General features: G+C 32.5%; 1 protein-coding gene across 2 annotated transcripts; it reads left to right on the top strand.

Annotated features, from left to right (window-relative positions):
* Window positions 1–11: 11 nt before the first annotated feature.
* On the top strand, window positions 12–12,121 carry LOC106064011 (kelch-like protein 24). 2 transcript variants are annotated; one of them, XM_056029502.1, is made up of 5 exons: window positions 12–147; window positions 4,731–4,874; window positions 5,070–5,242; window positions 6,239–6,872; window positions 8,901–12,121. In XM_056029502.1, exons 2-5 carry the CDS (start codon window positions 4,758–4,760, stop codon window positions 9,732–9,734), a joined length of 1,758 nt encoding a protein of 585 aa, XP_055885477.1. In that variant the 5' UTR covers window positions 12–147; window positions 4,731–4,757; the 3' UTR covers window positions 9,735–12,121. The 2 variants fall into 2 exon arrangements, with proteins under 2 accessions (XP_055885477.1, XP_055885478.1); XM_056029503.1 differs by having other exon boundaries at window positions 46–138.
* The last annotated feature ends 7,440 nt before the right edge of the window (window positions 12,122–19,561 follow it).

Genomic DNA, 19,561 nt, shown 5'->3' with positions numbered 1-19,561 from the left:
TCTAGATCTAGATTCTAGACGACATAGAATATAGATATCTAGATCTAATCTAGAATGACTACATAGATTCTAGAATCTAGATATGATCTAGATCTTTATTAATTATGGATCTGATTGTTGGATTCATTCTACTCCAGTGTCAGTGATGTAATTCTTTTTTTTTTTTTAATTCTGATATCTAGAATATAATCTAGAGTAGTAGAGTCTATAAATAGTATAATCAAGTATAATAATCTAGAGAGTCTAGAGTCTAGAGTAACTTACGTTTATATCGAACAAGTTAACTTAGTTAAGCTCATTCGCCGACATTTTTTATGTTTGAATTTGTGTATCTCCGTAAAAATTAGACCTAGAAAAAAACTGATTGTATCTACTATCTGTGAACTCCTCATCCATTTTCCTTAAAAAGTAGGCATGTTTTATTCTATTACTACTCATAGACTCATAGTTAAACTTATATTTGATGTTAAAGTGGGTCAGGTTGATGATTTCAAAAGCTTAAATTATCGAACACTTTTTTACCTTTATCTTATCTTATCGAACATATTAAGAACTTATCGAACACACGAGAAGTATGGTGTTTTAAAAGTGTTATAATCTTAAAATTTTGTGAAAAGTATGGTGTTTCAAAAGTGTTATAATCTATTTTTTTTTTATTTATATATCATTTTCTTTTTACGCCATGTCAAGACTGACAGATTTTAGTCATTTTCACATGGTCCACATCGAAGGAATCTATCACTGATCAGCTCTGCTTAGAAACTGACGGTGCTAAGCCCAGTAATGCATTACTGTAGTACTTTTTTAGGTCTAAGCTATTTTGAGACATAAGGCCATTAATAAATTAAATCCAGATATTATTTATTTGAGGGAGAGCCTAATAAGCTTTGGTAGCCAATAGATAATCCCGCCTTCCCCAAGTCATTGCAGGACACAACAGTTTACTTGGTTGACCTAAAAACAAAACATACAGTACGCTGCCCTACGTAACTAGCCGCCGATCTAGCACGCTCAGTGTATGTAACAGCCTAAAAGTCAGTGCTAGATTTTTTCGATCTGGGCGGGGAAAGGGGGGGGGGTGCTAAAAAGCTATGGTAGCTTGCGAGCTGTGTTACCTATAGTAGATAGATCCGCCCTCCCTAAACCACCTGGTTGACCAAAAAAAAACAAAAAAACACCGTATTTTAGAGCATCCTTAGTATTTGTCACACACACACAAACAACATATCTATATATCTATCACGCCTAGTGTTTGTGACCTAATTAGCGGCTTGACCGTAGGTACTCGAATGATGGCTCCTCCCCCTTTCCCCTCAACGTTGTTCTTACTACAACTTGAACAATGTTTTGGGGCTGTGTTGGTGGCCTGGTTTACACCTGTGTGTTGGGCTGTCACTGACCATTTTTTTTTTGTTTTGTGCTAGTCTGGTGGCTGCGTTTGGATTGAGTCTTGAAATTTATGTTGTTACTTTGCACTGAAAAAGTGTGAATGTTGGAGAGTGGAATTGCGTAAGAAGAAAGCGCAGGTAAGGGTGTGTAGACAGAATAAGAGAGTGGTTAAATGTTTTATTGTTATTATTTTGAGTATTTGTGATGTTTCAAAGGAGTGTCTTTGTAGCACATTATGAGCTTTATCATACTTTATGGTAATATATATAGGCCTATGGCCTATATAATTTTATAGACCCTGCGCCACACGTCTAGATCGTGAATCACAACTGACTATGTATTTGAGGCTGACGTCATATTTTAATGGTCGATCAATTATTGATGATCTCTTGATAGTGTCTTGATTGTTTCTCTCCCCCCCCCCCTTTTTTTTTTTTTTTACCTACCAAAGTCATTTTTATTTCAAAATACCATATCTATATTCTATACCTCCCCCTTAGCCCTTTCGTTTTATTAATTTCTCTTCACATCAAGCACATGCGCTAGGTATTTATTTATAACACATAATTCAGAAGTTAATAGAATGGGGCATCTGAAAAAAAAAAGACAACTGGATATATTCTAAATCATTGTTCCTGTGTTTATATTCTAAATTGATTGCTCCTGTGATTTCACAACAATGATAATAGCATCAAACTATATGTGTCATAAAATCAAGCTTTTAAAATGGGTACAATTAGTGCATATCGATGTAAATCTATTTACTTAGAAAAATATAGCACATTTACGGTAAACCACAAAAAGCTGATACAAATTGTAACACATGGGTAATTTATATATGTACTTTGCATTACATTATTTAAAAAAATAACAATTAAAAAATATATAATTTAAATATTTTGTCTTCTTTTGGTTATATCCATTTGATGTTTATTTTTAACATTAAAATGGTGTTCGATATCTTACGAAGCTGATATTGCTTATATAAAGACAGCTATTATCGAACACCCCTTTTTTAAACCTCAATTTTCATATTTAGGCAGCAAAGGACGCTTCGAAAAAAAAATAGTTGCAAATATTTCTCAACCTAATTAGAATTAGAATTAGTAGGTTTTGTTGAGCTGAAGCATCATTGGCATTAAAAATACCCTTAACCCGAGACTCACTTCACTCTTCCCAAGAGGTCAAAAAAAGTGAAATTTTTATACCAATATTACCAGTGCAGTTTGAATATAAGTAAAAAAATTATCCTGGGGTGAAAATGAAACTAAATATAACTTAAACTATAAAGAAATGGACGATGCACAATAGGAATGGACTAGTCTCGTCATAATCATCGAAATAAAGGAGAATTTAAAAAAATACAATGGGGTGTTCGATAAGTACCTTAAAACGAAGGTGTTCGATAGATGTAAGTTACTCTAGTCATCTAGTGAAGTGCCATCCTCATCCATTGATTGGCATTGCTGGCATTGGCCAGGCATTGGCATTGCCATTATATATGATTAGTACCATTACATCATTACTGATCTCGAGTAGTGCAGTAGAGACAGTAGAATGAGTAGATCTATAATATTAATTTAAATTAATTCTATATAATATAGATCTAATAAGTTATTATAACATTATAAGTATTCAGTATAACTCAAGTCCAAGTCACTGTTCTCAGTATTCTGAGTCTATAGATCTATAGTATTCTATGTGACTATAGAATCTAAAATTTAAACTTTAAACTAATATTTATAAGTAAAATTATTGAATTTATTCTAAATCTACTATCTTAGTATCTAGATTCTAGAGACACTAGAGTTAGAGCAGTTTATTTAATCTGGACATAAATGATAAATGAATTCTGTCACTCGCTGTTATTGTGGTCATTAAATCTTTATTTTGATTAGAGTAGTTTTTATGCTATTCGGACACCTATACTGCTATAGGCCCAAATTTGAAAGTTTGACTTTGACAGTGCATTATTTGACAGTGGTTCGACATAGAAAAGAAAATGAAGTATCAAAATCTTCTTTAGTTTAAGGAGAATAAGGATGACTACTTATATTTGTACCCCTAACCTATATTTGTTATTATATTTAAGGTCAAAGAGGCAGTGTGTTTTCATTTAATTCGGACAAATTTAACCCACATTATTTGATTCCGGACACCATTTAAATATAATTTATTTTGGACAGTCTCTATATTTATATATGAAACACCTTTTAAATATAATTTATTTTGGACAGTCTCTATATTTAGGCATCAATAAACTCAGATTTTAACGCTATATTATCATTAACTAAATTTTAAGATCCCCAGGCATAGCCCCTCACATTAAATCATTTAGAAAAGATGTTTTGAAATTATGCATAAATATGAACACAAAAAATAAAAATATGAACACACTTATTCTACCTAAATTAGGTCACTGGGAACTGACTTCTATACCTACTTTTAGACTTATTTTATGTTTGCATGATTAGATGTGTGTTGAATGTTTGTGTTTTTTTTTTATTTATTTAATAAATTTCTAATACAGATGATCTTTTGTAGTATAGTACAGGTAAGGATAGCCATTCTTGCCTAACTGAGTCCTCTATATTCTCTCTATATATAAATCTATTAGATATATCTAGTAGGTCTAGATCTAAGCATTTAACTTCATTCAATGTACCAAGCTCACTCCAAACATTTGCCCATTTATTCTCTCTAAAACAAAACAACAACAAACGAACAAATATAATATAAGATCATTTTTATTGATGTCCAAAACTGGCTGTCCGAAATAAATTTTGGTAAGAAAATCATAATTTAATTCGGACACTCTATTAATTTTTTTTTTGTATGGAATCAAACAACTTAGCTTATGAATCAAATAAAGCAGCTCCAAAAACAGAATATATATTACCGGGCTCATTAGTATAGACTTAGCCAATCAAAAAATATAGTCTTAACCCTAGGAAAAGGTAAAGTCATCCGGGTAAAATAGGAAAATACAACAACCTGACTTACAAATTTGAAATTCGTTTATTATTATAGAATATAGATATTAGATCTAGATTTTAGATATGTACATCTCTAGAACTCTACTATTCATAATCTTCATTATAAAGTTCATATTCTCTAGTGACTCTCACTCTAGACACTAGAGTCTAGACAAGTCTAGAGATATATTTATTGATAAAATTAATTATTAAAACATTAAGATATATACTGCTAAAATGCTATTTATTGCTCTTCATTTGTTGAAGACTGACTGAATCTAATTATTATATATATTGTCATTATTGAAGTGAACTTAGTACAATACCTTTAACATTAACAGCCTTTATTTGTCTATTTACCTCTAGACTCTAGAGTACTCTAGAATAATCAAAATGTCTGGGATGCTTTCTGCTGCCAGTGTTGACTGGGCTAATAAAATTAGGTGTAATGTGGTTGATGGCTTAAGACAAAGTTTTCATGATGGAATATTTACTGACATTGAAATCGAGGTATTTTTTGACTCTTTTACTGGTGAATTTTTTACAAGCTTGTTTTGTAATATATTTCAGTATAATTTTATTTTCTGTTAAAAATGTCAGATTAGCTTGTAAAACCTTAATGAATCTTATTTATTGTTGCTTGTGATATATGTATGTAATTTTGTAGAATACCTCCAATGTCTAATATAATTTTATTATTTACAGGTTAGTGACTGTGTTTTTCGATGCCACAAGGTTTTTCTTTGTGCTATATCAGACTACTTTCTGGCTATGTTCACTTCTGGGATGAGAGAAAGTGTTGACAGCCGAGTCACCATAAAGGATTTGTCTGGATCAACATTCAGGGCTGTGCTGGATTTTTACTATACTTGTGATAGGTAATAGATATTTAAATTGGAGTCTTATTGCTGCTTTAATGTAAAAAAATGTGAATAGTTGATTGATGGATCAATTGGAATTCTCCAGTTTTATTTTAAAATACATACTCAGTCTAAGCCTACTTATATTAACCAGTAAACCTGTTTTAACTAGCAATCAAGCCATAATTGCTTGGACTGCAAAGTAGGCATTGTAAAAAATGTTTGTTTGTAAAATGTTTTACATGTTTCGGATGTTCCTTCAGAGCAGAAGATAATCTTCCTAGTCCAAACCTCCAGCAGAATGATGGGGGATGGCAGCGGGCAGGGTATGAAGCCAGGACCATTGACACAACTGAATGACAGTCCAGCATGCATACGCACAAACAGGCAGACATTGTGAATGTCTCCTTGTTTGAGTTAACCATCTTTCAACAAAATAAGTGAAGGTCCTGTTTAGAATCAGCTTAGATGTGCAAACAAACATGAACAACAACAAAATATTATATATAAAGTATTTAGCAGACTGAAATATAAAGTGTCTTAATCAAAACTTGAATTGTATGACAATAAACCGCTGAGCGTGAAATAAAGTACAAGATATATATGTCATTTCTCCCTAACCTTTGAATTAAAAATAGGCTTTAGTAAAAACATTAGTTAGATAACACTAAATACACTGCAAGTACCAGTGAAAAAAAAATGTTGATAATAGTGCTTTTAACTGACTTAATCTACATTGCTGGTGAAACTACATTCTTAGTGAAATTAATTTTCTCTATGTGACTAACCAAAATGTACGTATGCTGATCAGATTTGAAAAATTTATTGATCTTCAGAGACACACTTCTAATAAAGACAATGATTTATTTTTATGAATAAGAATGCCAAGATTGTAAGCTTCTCAGAAATTAATTTTTACATTTAAGAATGTATTTGTTTTTTTATTGTTTTACCTTTAAATTAGTTTTTTTTTAAATAAACAAATTCTGTACTCAAATCGTCATTCATTTGTAGATCTGTGGTCAATACTGATACAGCAGAAGACTTGCTACGAGCAGCTGGTCTGCTCCAAATGACAACTTTACAAGACAATTGTGAATCTTACTATGCAGAAAACCTCAATGTAGACAATGCATTAGCTGTCTGGGACCTTGCGCAATGTTTACACTGTGAGGCCCTCGCCGACAAAGCCAAACGTTTCATCTTGGCCAACTTTCTGGACATTTACACAGAGCCAGATTTCTTACACATCGATGCAGAGCACTTGAATGAACTGCTAGGCGACGATGACCTTAGGGTGCCAGATGAAGACTATGTCTGTGAAGCAGCTGTCTCATGGCTAAGACATGACATTGGCAGTCGTGCCAAATTTTTTAATGACATCTGTGTTAATTTGAGATTAAGATACCTTTCTGAAGATTCTTCCAACAGATTGCTCACGTTTATTAGGAATGAATGCCATTTAAAAGATAGTATTCTCGAAGGACTTACAGAGAACAGAAGATACTCATTCCCAGAAGCTTCCAGTGCAGTAGCTATGGAAACACCCTTATCTTCTAGAAACTATGAGAACATGCTTGTAGTAATTGGAGTACATAAAGCAACTGGCATCCTTCCAACTGTTCATGCATATAGTTTTAACACAAAAGTAAGTCATTCTATTTTTGAATTTCTCAGAAATTCTTGAATTAGTACTAAATTTCTACTTGAATGTAATATATATATATATATATATATATATATATATATATATATATATATATATATATATATATATATATATATATATATATATATATATATATATATATATATGTATATATATATATATATAGTTCCCCATTTCAGACCTTGCAATATATTGGACAGATGATGTAAAGGCCATCTGTTTCTGTGGCCCACAAAAACAAGGGTATCATGTGACTAGCACAACAACCAACCACCTTTACTTTTCCCCATCAATTGTCAGATACCCATTAGAGCTGGGTGGGCTCAGGGGTGCCCAAAGATCAAGAAATTAATTTTCACCATGATTCGAACCTGGTTCCCCTCGTTTGGGAAGCCAAGCACTGTACCACTGATCCTTTTAAATATCTTTGAAATTCTTGAATTAATACTGAATTTCAATTTAAAAATATGCAACTTGACACTACCAACTCAAAGAACTTGGAAACTCAGGTTTCCAAAATAACGTAAAACTTTATGTCCAATAAATCACAACCAATACTGTACAATTGGCAACATATAACACTGACTGTACAATGTTCTGCCTTGGATATCTGAACCAACATATCAACTCTGTACTGCTGTAGCAAGAACTCTACTGGCTTCGCTTTACCTTGTTGAACTCTGTTGTAACATACTGAATTGTAGATGGGAAGTTGTGACTGACTTGACCCTGATACTTTCGCTCTTTATATAGGGTTCCTAATATATATTCTAGAATGGGCCGAAACATCGCTTGACCCTTCTGATTAATCACATGACCACATCTCTCCTGACTGGCCTAAGGTTTATTCACAACACCGATCCTTCCTGAACTGTTACTTGTCTTGGCTTGTCATAGTTGACCGGTCATCTAGCGCTGGTCTGGGGTAATTCGCGTTGTCTAAAAACACACACACCACAACCCCCATCTGTGTCACCATCAGGTTGATAACAATATATATATATTTATTTCTATTCAGAAAATAGTTGGAACTTCAGAACTTATTTTTTGTTTATTAAAGCCTTGCTTAATCTCAATGACGATTTAAAATAAAAAAGCTATAAAATATTGTGAAATAGTAATAAAAACATTTTCTCTCTATATATAAATGATTTAAATTGTCATAGTCTTTTATTAGACTGTATGTTGAACTCTAGAAAATGGTTAAGTAGTAACAATATCATTTCATGAGGGCTCAAGCGTTTACATTATAAGCAAATAATTACATCTGAGACTAATTTATACTATTTTCAAGACATCAGATTGATTTAATAAAACAAGCAAAATGTAAAAACTCCTTTTTTAAAAAAAAAACAAAGCTTATCTAAATAGGAAGAACTCTGACCTTAAAACTATATCTGCCAATAATGTACAAGTTATTTCCTATTCGATATCAAAAAAATAATTACTTACCAATATTTAATTGACTAATTGAGTATTTTTGTATATTGATTCATGTTTTGTTAGGTACAATAATAATTGTTTAATATATCAACTTGTTCGGAGAATGCATGAGGGAGAAAAAACGTTAACAATTATTTAAGTGGGCTAAACCCAACAAATTTAGCAATATTTGTGAATACTGAAGTATTAGTATCCCTTGTTCTATTTAACAAAATAATTAATAACCAATAATTAATTGTCTAATTGGTTATTTTTTTTATTGATTCACTTCATGTCTTTGTCAAGGAATAATTGTGTGAAGTTTTAACTTGATCAGAAAATGACTGTGGTAGAAATAATGTGTACACCACTTTTTACCAGACAAACAGATAGAGTGAGTTGATATATTAAGCTTTGTAAATAGAAGTTATCTTGTTGAACTTTAACATCGTCTGTTTTGCTAGTCAGTGATGAATTAAATTATTTCTTATGCCTTGTATTATAACTAAATGACTTTGCTTTGCAATTTATGACCGTTATTTTGGGACATTTGTAATAGGATGCATCTATTCTCTCGTTTAACAGATGTGGTTTAAACTAAGCTCTTTGCCATTTGATCCTGGAGTTGGTTATGCAACATGTGTTTTAGACAACCAGCTTTATATGTCTGGAATATCTCTTCGCAAAGCATATGTACTACGATATGACCCTTGTGCCAACTTGTGGGAGGAGTGTTGCCAGATGCCAGAGAAGAGACGCTACCATGAAATGGTTGTAGCCTGCAACCATGTGCATGCAGTGTGTGGCTGGAATAAAAGGGATGGTGTCTTTACAAGCATCATTCAATATCATGTCACTGATGACTCCTGGACTAGCCTTGGCAATTTGCGTGTGGGTGTCTATTCTGCTTCTGCTTGTGCAGTCGAAAATATCATATATGTATTTGGTGGACGGGCAGATGACAGTACCCGCAAGAGAGATATACAGTCTTTTAACATCAATACTGGGCAGGCCACGATAATCAACCAGTTTCCCTCTGCAGTGACTGAGAGCAGGGCTATAGCTATCAACTCCTCCATGTATCTAGCATTAACTAACGGCTCCATCATGAAAGTCATGGAATCTGGGACCCTCTCACGACACAGCGTCCTTCCTAACTTTGACCGGTTTAACTTTGGACTCCTCCAACGTGGTAGCAGTATTCTTGTTGTAGGCGGGGACACACGATACCCATCTGGTTCCAGTCAGTTTGTAGATATTTTAGAGGTAAATGGACATGATGGCAAGGTCAAAATTCTTCAAGATCGTCTGTTCAATAATGCCAGTGCAGCTGCATGTAGAATTCTTCTGATACGTCGAGTTATCCTTCCAAGACTGTCTGTTCCTGGGATTCCCCAAGAGCAAAAATTCTATCACTAGTTGTTGTTCTTTGAATCACAATGATGCACTTATGCACTTGTTTTTTATCCAATATTTTTCTTTCCAGCTTAACTGTTTATGTTAATACACAGATAAGATAGATTGATATGAATGACTGATAGATAAGATAGATTGATATGAATTACTGATAGATAAGATAGATATGAATGACTGATAGATAAGATAGATTGATATGAATGACTGATAGATAAGGTAGATTGATATGAATGACTGATAGTGCACTTTATTTTACACAACATTTCTCTAGTCATATGTTTTGATCTCTTTTTGTGTGTTATAAAAAAAAAAAATTCACTGTCTTTATTAGACCTCCAATGGTCATTGTTTCCAATGGAAAACATGGTCACTTGATAATATTGTTGTAGTCTAAAGTAATTGCCAATCAGAAAAAATATTTTATTTATTTAATATCATTAAATTATATTGAAATATATAAATGTATCTATAAAAGAAATGCCTGTTTAGAATTTGTTTTCTATGGCATTTTATGTCTTTAGAAAAGATCTTTTCCCTTTACTTTGCAAACCAATCCTAGATACACATCTGTGGTCATAGGTTGAGAATTTGTGATCACCAGACACTGCAGATGCAGAATATGTTTAAAAGCAAAATATTTACACATTACCAAATACTTTCATATTATATCTAATTAAAAAACACATCAATTTTGACTTTGTACATTATTGATGCCGAAAAATGATTTTTAAATTCGTTATATAAATAAATTTAAATATTTTTATTTTTCATTTTTGAATATTTGTTTTTTTTATGCCTGCTTTAAGACTTAGTAAAGAAATATTTTGTTTTTGAAATAATAAAAGAAAAATTTGCCAAGCATATACAGATTTCATTGTAAATAAACATTAATATCAAATAGAATCTTGAAGCACATAGTTTATGAATGTTACTTGTCTGTTGCATGTAAAGTATATTTTTATTGACTTTTTGATGACTGGGTAGAGTAGAGTAGCTTGTAGAAGAATATGATCCATATCCTGTTGTTGTTTAAATCAAAATTCTTGTCAATTAGGTGAAACTTAGAAGGGAATTCATTTTTCTTACCCTAAGCTATTAAATTTTTTTTTCTTCCGTGAATATTATAAATTTCTTTCAAATACTAAAAATTACAAGATTTAACAAGAAACTCTTTTTTTCTATGTCCATTTTGAACACAAAAACCTGCACACTTGACTTTCCTGAAATTCCAAATGTCATGGCGAAAATCTAAAAGTTTGATTCAGAGATACCTTGCTTCTTAGTCCTGGTATTCAACCCACACACTGCACAACAGTCATACCCAGTCATCAGTGACCAGAAATAAGAAACTTCCATCAGGTACTTGGAACAAGATGTGCAACTGATGACAATTCATTTTTTTTTAAAGTATTCCTTAAAATGAAAACTATGTTTTGTTTTGTTGTTTTCTTCCCTCTGGTCTCAGACCACAGACAAAAAAAATCATAGCCAGTGCTACCAGTCTCTAATTTTTTAGTAGTTGTCAAGTTTTAAAGTTTTGCTGCCAAGATTGTATTAATCTCATATATGCCAAGTCAATATTTTCTTCTTTTTTTTTTTTATTTTTATTTATATATTTTGTTTTTTTAAATTATAATTTGTTCTAAAGTAAATATGCTATTTCTTTGATTTTTATCAGGTGATTTGGGTTTTCAGTGAACAGTGATAAAAACTAATTTCATCTTTGTAATCCATACATTTGTGCATTCAATATCTTGGATGCTCTTTAAGTTTTGTGCATTTTTAAAAATAGAACTTTCAAGTTTTATAGTGACTGATCTCAAAAGAGACAATTTTAACCCCAGTGCGCTGAGTACTGGAGCATGATGTACGTGTAAGTAAGACTAATTGAAGTCAGACTAATTGATCAAGTCTCAAGCATTTATTGGGGAAACAAAAAGTTACTTTTTGTGTTCCGTGGGTTCTTGTTCTCTTTATTGGGGCGAATGTTGGCAGAAGTTACCAAGCACCCAGTTATTTTAATTAAACATTTTTTTTCGTCCTAGACTTTCTTCTCTTTGATGGGGCCTGTGATGGCTTTAAGGTTGTTGCTTCTTGAATTGGGTCTAAATAGTTGTATAAGAGGAAGTCTTTGTTTTTTTTTTCTCCTACTTTTTAGTCATGATTTTGTTTTATAGGATTGTATCAAGGTTTATGTATTAAATTTAAACCATGTTAAAAAGAAAATTACACCTTTTTAAAAAAAAATCAAGAAAACAAATTTTTTGTTTGCAAGTGAGTCTGTATCGAATATTGAATAATAATTTCTACATTGACAAAATGTATTCCTATATACAATACAGGAAATGACATATAGGGCATATTTATATACCAAATAGACATTTGGGCTAGGTTAAAAATGTACCACTACACCTACTTCTCTTCCCCCCCCCCCCTTTTTTTTAACTTATTATTATTGTCACTTGTCAATGCACTTTCACCATCAGCTATTGCAAATTGCAGTAATGTATTCTTTATTCAGAGAATTGCAATGTGTAATATATCCACTTTTTTTATATATAGTAAATTATTTTCTATCAGCATTTTATTACATGTTATTGCCTCATTACGTTCTAAAGGACTTGTTTATTTATTTTTTTTGTTATGCTCATATTGGGAAGACGTTAAATGTGAGAATGAAATAAAATAGATTCTATAGTTCCAACTCTGCGGGTTTCATAGTCGGAACTTTTTAATAGTCAACCTGATGGAACTATAAGAGCTAGTTTGATGAATGTATTAACAAATCCTAATGTAATAGCAAGATTAGAAATGGCAAGAAATGCTGAAGACAAGCACTTTTTTCCCTGCAGTATCAGATGGATGAACATTTTCTCCATCCTCTTAATTTAGTCTAGAACTTTCTTATACTCTGCTTGTGAACTTGCGTCTATATATAGACCTTTTTTTAGTTACTGACCTTTTTCTCTTTCATCTTAAAAAATGTCAAATTAAAAAGAAAAATAATTATTTTGTATCTTTTTTTTTTATCATCTGATAACAGATGCATTGATAGGACATGTTGACAACACCTTGAGACTGCTTAGTTGCTTGCATAATACAATCATCCCTTGTTATATCAAACTACCTATTTTGTTTTCAAAGTTTTAAGTTTCTATTTTACTTGAATGTACATGGTTGCACCCAGAGATTGTTCACAGCTATCAACTTTCATAGTCATGTGATGCTGCACATAACAAACTGTAACAGCTATTGCCATTTCCTGGACCCTACAGCTGTGTGGACAGGGGGGGAACCGCTGTGTTATTGACAAGTTTTTGACTTTAGCCAGGGTGTCATCTCATCCTCCACAAGATGAGTCATAATCATCTTATGACTGAAGGTGACTAATGCATGATAAATGTGCTTGCCTTGTAGTTATGAAGGCATTTAATTTTATCCATTTAGTTTTAGATAGAGGCTATTAAATATAAGTTAACATTATGATGTTAAATCATTTTAGTGAGTTGTTGCCCTTCTTTTTCATGCTCATCTTTTGATTTGTTTTTTATAACTGTTTTATGCACTTTAAATGTACTATAATTTTTTTCCTTTTATTTTTTTTTAAATAAAATCTACATCAGACATTTGTGGTAGATGTACTATATTACTATTCCTTACTAGCTGAAAGTCAATATGATTTAGAGTGAACTATTTATTAAAAAAGGCCATAGGAAAGCAATATTTCTTGTATGTGTTTTCAAAAAGAATTTAAATGTGGTTTGAGTTAGCATTTGCTGCAAAGTGTCAATACCATATCAAATATTATATGTATGTGTAAAACTGACCAAGGCTATACAAAAACAGTTTAGACAACTGCTCTACTAGACTATTATAAGATTGCTGGCTATAAGATGTCCTGTGTTCTGTTATGGCATGATTAGGAATTCATTATTTGTTTCGGAAATAAGGGAAGTGACAATGATGTGACTAGTAAAAACAAGACTAGGTTTTAGGCAGAACGAAATACCAGCTGACGTAAAGAGACTACTTCCAGGACGCCTTAGAGATAGGAAGCCTTTGATGAACGTATAGAGTTAGCTGACATTCGATGGTTCTTTTCATTAATATTAAACTTTCGCCTGTGTTATTGGATTTTATTGAGTGTTACCTCCATTTGGTTTATCTGAATAAGACACAGCGGAAGCGCCAGTTTATACCTTGTCCACCTCCATCCCTCGTTTTCCTGTGGGCAGTTTGGATTAAGAAAAAGAAAAGTAAAGTTCCCCCTTTCAGACCTTGTGGTCTATAGGGCAGATGATGTAAAGGTCATCTGTTTCTGTGGCCTACCGTTGACGAAGGTGTCATGTTGCCAGCACAGCGACCAACCGCCTTTACTTTTTCCTAACTAACGCTAAGAACCCATTAGAGCTGGGTTGACTCAGAGGCACCTAAAGATCCCGAAATAAATAATCCCAGTCTTCACCAGGATTCGAACCTAGTACCCATGGTTCAGAAGTTAAGCACTTTACCGCTCAGCCACCGCACCTCCTGGTTTGGACTAAGATGTAGATTATCTTCAACTTGAATGAACATTCGAAACATAACCAACTATATATGAGTTAATGCCAAAGTTTCAGATAATCAGATTACTTTGAAATATTCTTTTAAACATATTTCCTATTTAAGAGTTATCTAGTTCTATACTTTGAAGTGTCTTTGCATTTTTTTTTGCATCTTTTCTAGTACTGATATAGAAAATTAGAAAATTCTTAATGTTTCACTCCTGCTGACACTTCTCTGGGGGCTTGCACTGTAGACTAAGTGTTGAAGTTCTCTGGTCAAAAAATCTTCTTCAAACATTTCTGTAACTTTTTAATTCAGTGTATTTGTTATTGACATGTTGTTGGGTTTTCTTGTGAATTTCAGAAGTTTCAATATTTTTTTGTTTGTATTTTTTTTTCTGGTTTAATAGATTTTAAAAGTTACCAAATGTAATATGATTTTACTCACTTTATGTTTTTCTAGAACTTTTAACTATTCACATTTTTGACTAATTTTTATTGGAAGTAATTGACATAAAAAAAGTCTTTGTAGATAAATGTCAGAGCTTTAAATTTTATTGCATTCAATATTTTTGTTTTATCTTTTGTTGCCTTTATGCTAGATCTGCCTACTTCTTATTAAATCATTCCCTAAACACAAAAATAGGTCATTCATTTACTCATTTTCTATTCTACATGCTTTTAATGTACTGGTAACAATTCAATTTTTTAAAAATTCAATCTTCAAAATTTAAGTAATCAAATCTTTTTGTTTGAAAAAATGTTTAGAATTAATACAGATTTCATACACCATTGTACATATTAACATTCACACAAAAGGACATTTTAAAAAACAATCTTAGATTTGTGTATCGGGAAAATACAATTCTTTTAAACTTTTTAAACATCAAATATTTTTTTTTATACTGGTACTTCAAGCTTTTTCTTTTTTTTTTTTTTTAGACGCAGCCAATGAAGTAGATTTTAGTAATATGCTGGAGTCTTCATCCAAAATTTCTGTTAATTTTATGATAAACTCCATTGATTAAAAAAATGTATCCACATTTTTATAAGTAGTAAGAAATTATATGCACAGTTATGTGAACCTATGTTCTCCAATCTAGATAGTTTGAAAATATTAGCTCAGTTTTTGTTAGTATGAACCTATATATATATAGTATGAAGCTATATGCTCATATTTAGAATAGTTTGAAACAATACTATCCATTACAGATAGTTTAAAAAAGAACTCTCCAGCGTTCTAGTATAGAGAGCTAGATTAGAGAAATGTATAGTCATTATGTGTTGTATCTTTTTTGTTGTCCTCTGTTCCTGGAATGAATGAAAGTAATTAAGATGAAAGTTTATTGATGACTTCAAGTCTCTGATTTTTTTTAGTTATATTTAACTATGTCACTGAAAACATTTCATCATTGGTTGTCAATTTGGTTTTCAAAATAAAAAAAGAACTTATCTTTACACACCTCTTTTTTTTTTCTTTAGCTCTTTTTATAGGACAAAAACTTCTAATTTTATGTTTTGTTTGATTCCTTAATTTGATTTTCGTTGTATTAACATTTTGACTCTGTTCTGTAAGTCTACATTAAGTGTGTGAGCCAGTTTTAGGGTTGTTTGGAGCTGGGAGATGTGAAAATGAAGCTTAATTCTGACAAAAGTTAGCTTGGTGCTCAGGGCCGGTCCTATCAATTGTGGGGCCCTATGCGAAACTGATTGCGTGGGGCCTAGTCTGGGTGGGAATAAGGGTAATAAGTAACAATAAAGATTTTGTATTAGAAAAAAAAAATTGACTTTGAATTTTAATTTTATTTATTCTTTACTAAGAACAAAATTGCAATCAAATTAACTTTAATTTAAGAACTTTGCAAACTATGGCATATGTATTTGCCAGTGACTATAAAAGTAAATAAAGAATTGTAACATCTGATTAAGGTGAAAGCTCGTCCGATTATTACATGAAAGCTGACAATGTCTTTTTTATTTTATCGCAGGTAGGATTGGCGTTTTCCGTAATGAATAACACCCACAAATGATAATTTTATCTGTTTTTAAGGTGATTTCAATAAATTCAGATTTCCATGACTTTTTCGTATGTATTCTACAATTTAATAATTACACCTAGAATTAGCGCGGGGCCTATGAAAGCGCGGGGCCCACTGCGACCGCATAGGTTGCAGTGGCCTAGGACCGGCCCTGTTGGTGCTGGGATACAGAAAAAAATCTGGCTAGTTAACTGTAGTGCTGCCGAGTTGGCCCAGGTTACTGGGATGTGTGGCTTCAAGTCAGTTTGCTGTTTATCAAGTACTCTATTGTGTAATTTAAAACATTGATTGAAACCGTATAACAATAATGTAGTAATACCAAAAATATTTTTTTAAGTTTCGGAGTTCCTTAACAAAGATATACATCACTACATTTTTTAGCTAACCTCTTGCAAGCAAGAAGCCATCCACTTACAGGCTACATAATGCTGACAAGGAGAATGACAATTGCTAGGAAATGTTGCACCATGGTCTTGCTTTCATGACAGTGACAACATAACATTTATTTTAACTCTATAAACACAAAGAGGAAATGTATGTGAGCCCCAGGAGTCCATACCAACACATTTCTAACCATAATGAACATCCGAGTTTCCCTCTTAATGCTATGCAGTGGTTGATTTAGGGACGGGAATAGAAATTAAAACACCTTTCAGATATAGCAGATGCTGTTAAAACACTTTTCAAATATAGCACATGCCGTTAAAACACTTCATTTTTTAAAGATTTAGATCTATTACTCCTACATTTGTCCACATTTAGATTGTAGTCTCCCTTGGCACTACCTCTAATTAGTCTAATTTGTAACATGTTTTTATTTTAATGAATATTTTAGTTTTCCCTGGCGTTCTTCCAATCAATAATCTTATTTAGGTTGCTTTGAATTTGTTCTCAATCACTTTTATAGTATACATTTTTACTCATGGATTTGAAAACGAAGGGAGTGGCCGGAACTTTGTTATAGGATGAGCAATTTAAAGTCAATACAATTTTTGTTTGTAAGTGCAGTCTAAACGTAATTTGTATTTCTCCCACAATGTATGAGTTTTTCAATGGCGCTAAAACTCACTGCTCTTTTTTGTTTAAAAGTTTTTTCCCCAGATTTAGTTGTTTCATTAAGTAGGCCTATTTATTTATTTTCAAGTAAAAAGAGATTGCTTATTCTAATATGCGTCGAGTTAGAGTTGAATGAAATAAAAGTTGTACAATTAGATTTGATCAGCCTTATGTTAATTATCCTAAATATCTATGACTTCCTATGATAGTTTTCCGTTTAGGCTATTTTATTGGAAGTATTTTAAGGTTATGTTTGAAAGAATGGTTTATATTAAATAAATTATTGTTAACATTTTGTGTTCTTTTGATTTTCCTGGCAATATTATGCTAAATGTTATTTATTTCTTTATTTTGGCATTTTACTGTTCCAATCGCCAGAACTATTGCAAGCTGGGACGTCATTTGTGTAGGCCAACTTACTAAGCCAAATCACAGTTTAAGACTGTCTGTAAATTCTGAGCTTGCAGTTGTAATCTAAACTTTAAGGACATAGCAAACTAGACAGTGACGTAATCATCTTCTTTTTGGAAGTAACGTCTCTATAATATAAGATAAGAAGGGAGGGGGAGTACAAATTTGAAAATACCCCCGGGCACCCACTTGAGGTGGCTCCCAAACGAGTGTTCAAAATTTTGTTGACATTAAATATTAATCATGCTATTCATGTTGTTATGTAAATTAGTGACCATGTTGCATGTATTCCACACATTAGACATATTTATAGGCTAAGTAGGCGACATAATCTCAAGTAAGGATGTCGAATGTCAAAATGCAGGGGCCCCTTAAGAGGCCAAGCCCCCACTGGGCTCCCATATCCCTTACTACACCGCTGTTTCTAGAATTTAGACATAGTTTATATTATTTCATTTCTAGAACTTTGCAATCGCACTGAGAAATTTTAGGCTACTCCCCGCCTTAACGTAGATAGGTCAGTGCCTCGACGTCTTCTTGTTTCCGATGTAAAAGCACGTGCTAGATGCTCTAGATCTATAATGTGGCGCGGCATACAAGACAAATCGTTACATCGCTAGCAGTAGATATAAACAACTTGTTTACACAACGATGCCATGGTTTGTTTTTTAAAATAGATTTACATTTTTTTTTGGTCTCCATAAGCGAAACCATGTGAAGTATCATGTACCGGCAGCAAGTTTTCAGGCTATATTTAGATGCAGCAGGAAGTAAGGAGACAACTCTCAATTATGTCAAAAAAAGTGCTTGCAGCGAATTTTGTCTCTGCAACTAGTCCTTTGAATTAGATATTAAGTCATAATTAGATTACATTATTAGTTATGATTCAACTGTTATCATTTCATTGATAATCTATAAACGAATGTAGGCCTATTAAATACTTATAGTTGTTATCTTTATTAATTAAATGGATTTTGGTAAATGGAGATATCCATAGCAATTTATAAATATCTAACGCCTGGCAAATCCCTTATTAATAATTCAAAAGGGTCAATGTTGCAGAAATTATGTAAAAGAGATCTACCATAGTAACCATATCATTTAAAGCAATAAGATTAGGGCGGGCTTTATTAATATGTGCAGTAAACAAAATTGAACTGGTTATTTGGGATAGTTCCAAGTGGGTCGATACCCATTGGGCCTGATGGCCGAATAGGCCACTTCAATTAATAATAAATTATGTAAAATAGTTTTCCAAAGAAACTAGCTGCACAGGTAGAGGACACCATACGTGACATCGGCGACTTATGTGAAAGGTCAGTGTTTGTTCTGGAAGACGCGTGTGCAAACGAGACGGCGTGCGAATCGTTCGACATATGGTCATGTGATCTTCCAGAATGAACTACCTATGTTTCTGCAATAATCCAGAAGCGTTTGGGAACCTTATATAAACCAGAGAGAGAAAGAACGTGCAAGGATAGTGTACAGTGAATTACAGAGAAATACAGTCAAGTCCAGATATTGTAATCTACGCAGCTTGTGGACAGTGAAAAATCACTAGAATTTATAGTCAATAAAGCTATCGGAAACTGAAATTAGAGTTGTAAAGTTCTTTGCATTGATTATATGTGTGTGTGTGTGTGTGTCTACGAGCAGATTACGGCAGAAGAAGAGAAAGAAATAACATCTTAAAATATTCTCTTCTAAAAGTGTCCCCACACAGAATCATTATTAGCTCTCGCTTTATCTTTGAAAAAAGATCCTTTACAGACTTTATAAT

This window comes from Biomphalaria glabrata, chromosome 5 (assembly GCF_947242115.1).
Source record: "Biomphalaria glabrata chromosome 5, xgBioGlab47.1, whole genome shotgun sequence".
In the NCBI taxonomy this organism is placed as follows: Eukaryota; Metazoa; Mollusca; class Gastropoda; family Planorbidae; genus Biomphalaria; species Biomphalaria glabrata.
Note: the sequence above shows the minus strand (reverse complement) of the source record. Positions and strands in the feature narration are given on the sequence as shown.

What these genes read in the sequence shown, in the direction of transcription:
- LOC106064011 (XM_056029502.1), top strand. Translation starts at nt 4,758, where the DNA reads ATGTCTGGGATGCTTTCTGCTGCCAGTGTTGACTGGGCTAATAAAATT. An exon ending in TTTTACTATACTTGTGATAG is followed by an intron (nt 5,243 to 6,238) that starts GTAATAGATATT and finishes ATTCATTTGTAG; the next exon opens with ATCTGTGGTCAATACTGATA. An exon ending in CATATAGTTTTAACACAAAA is followed by an intron (nt 6,873 to 8,900) that starts GTAAGTCATTCT and finishes CTCGTTTAACAG; the next exon opens with ATGTGGTTTAAACTAAGCTC.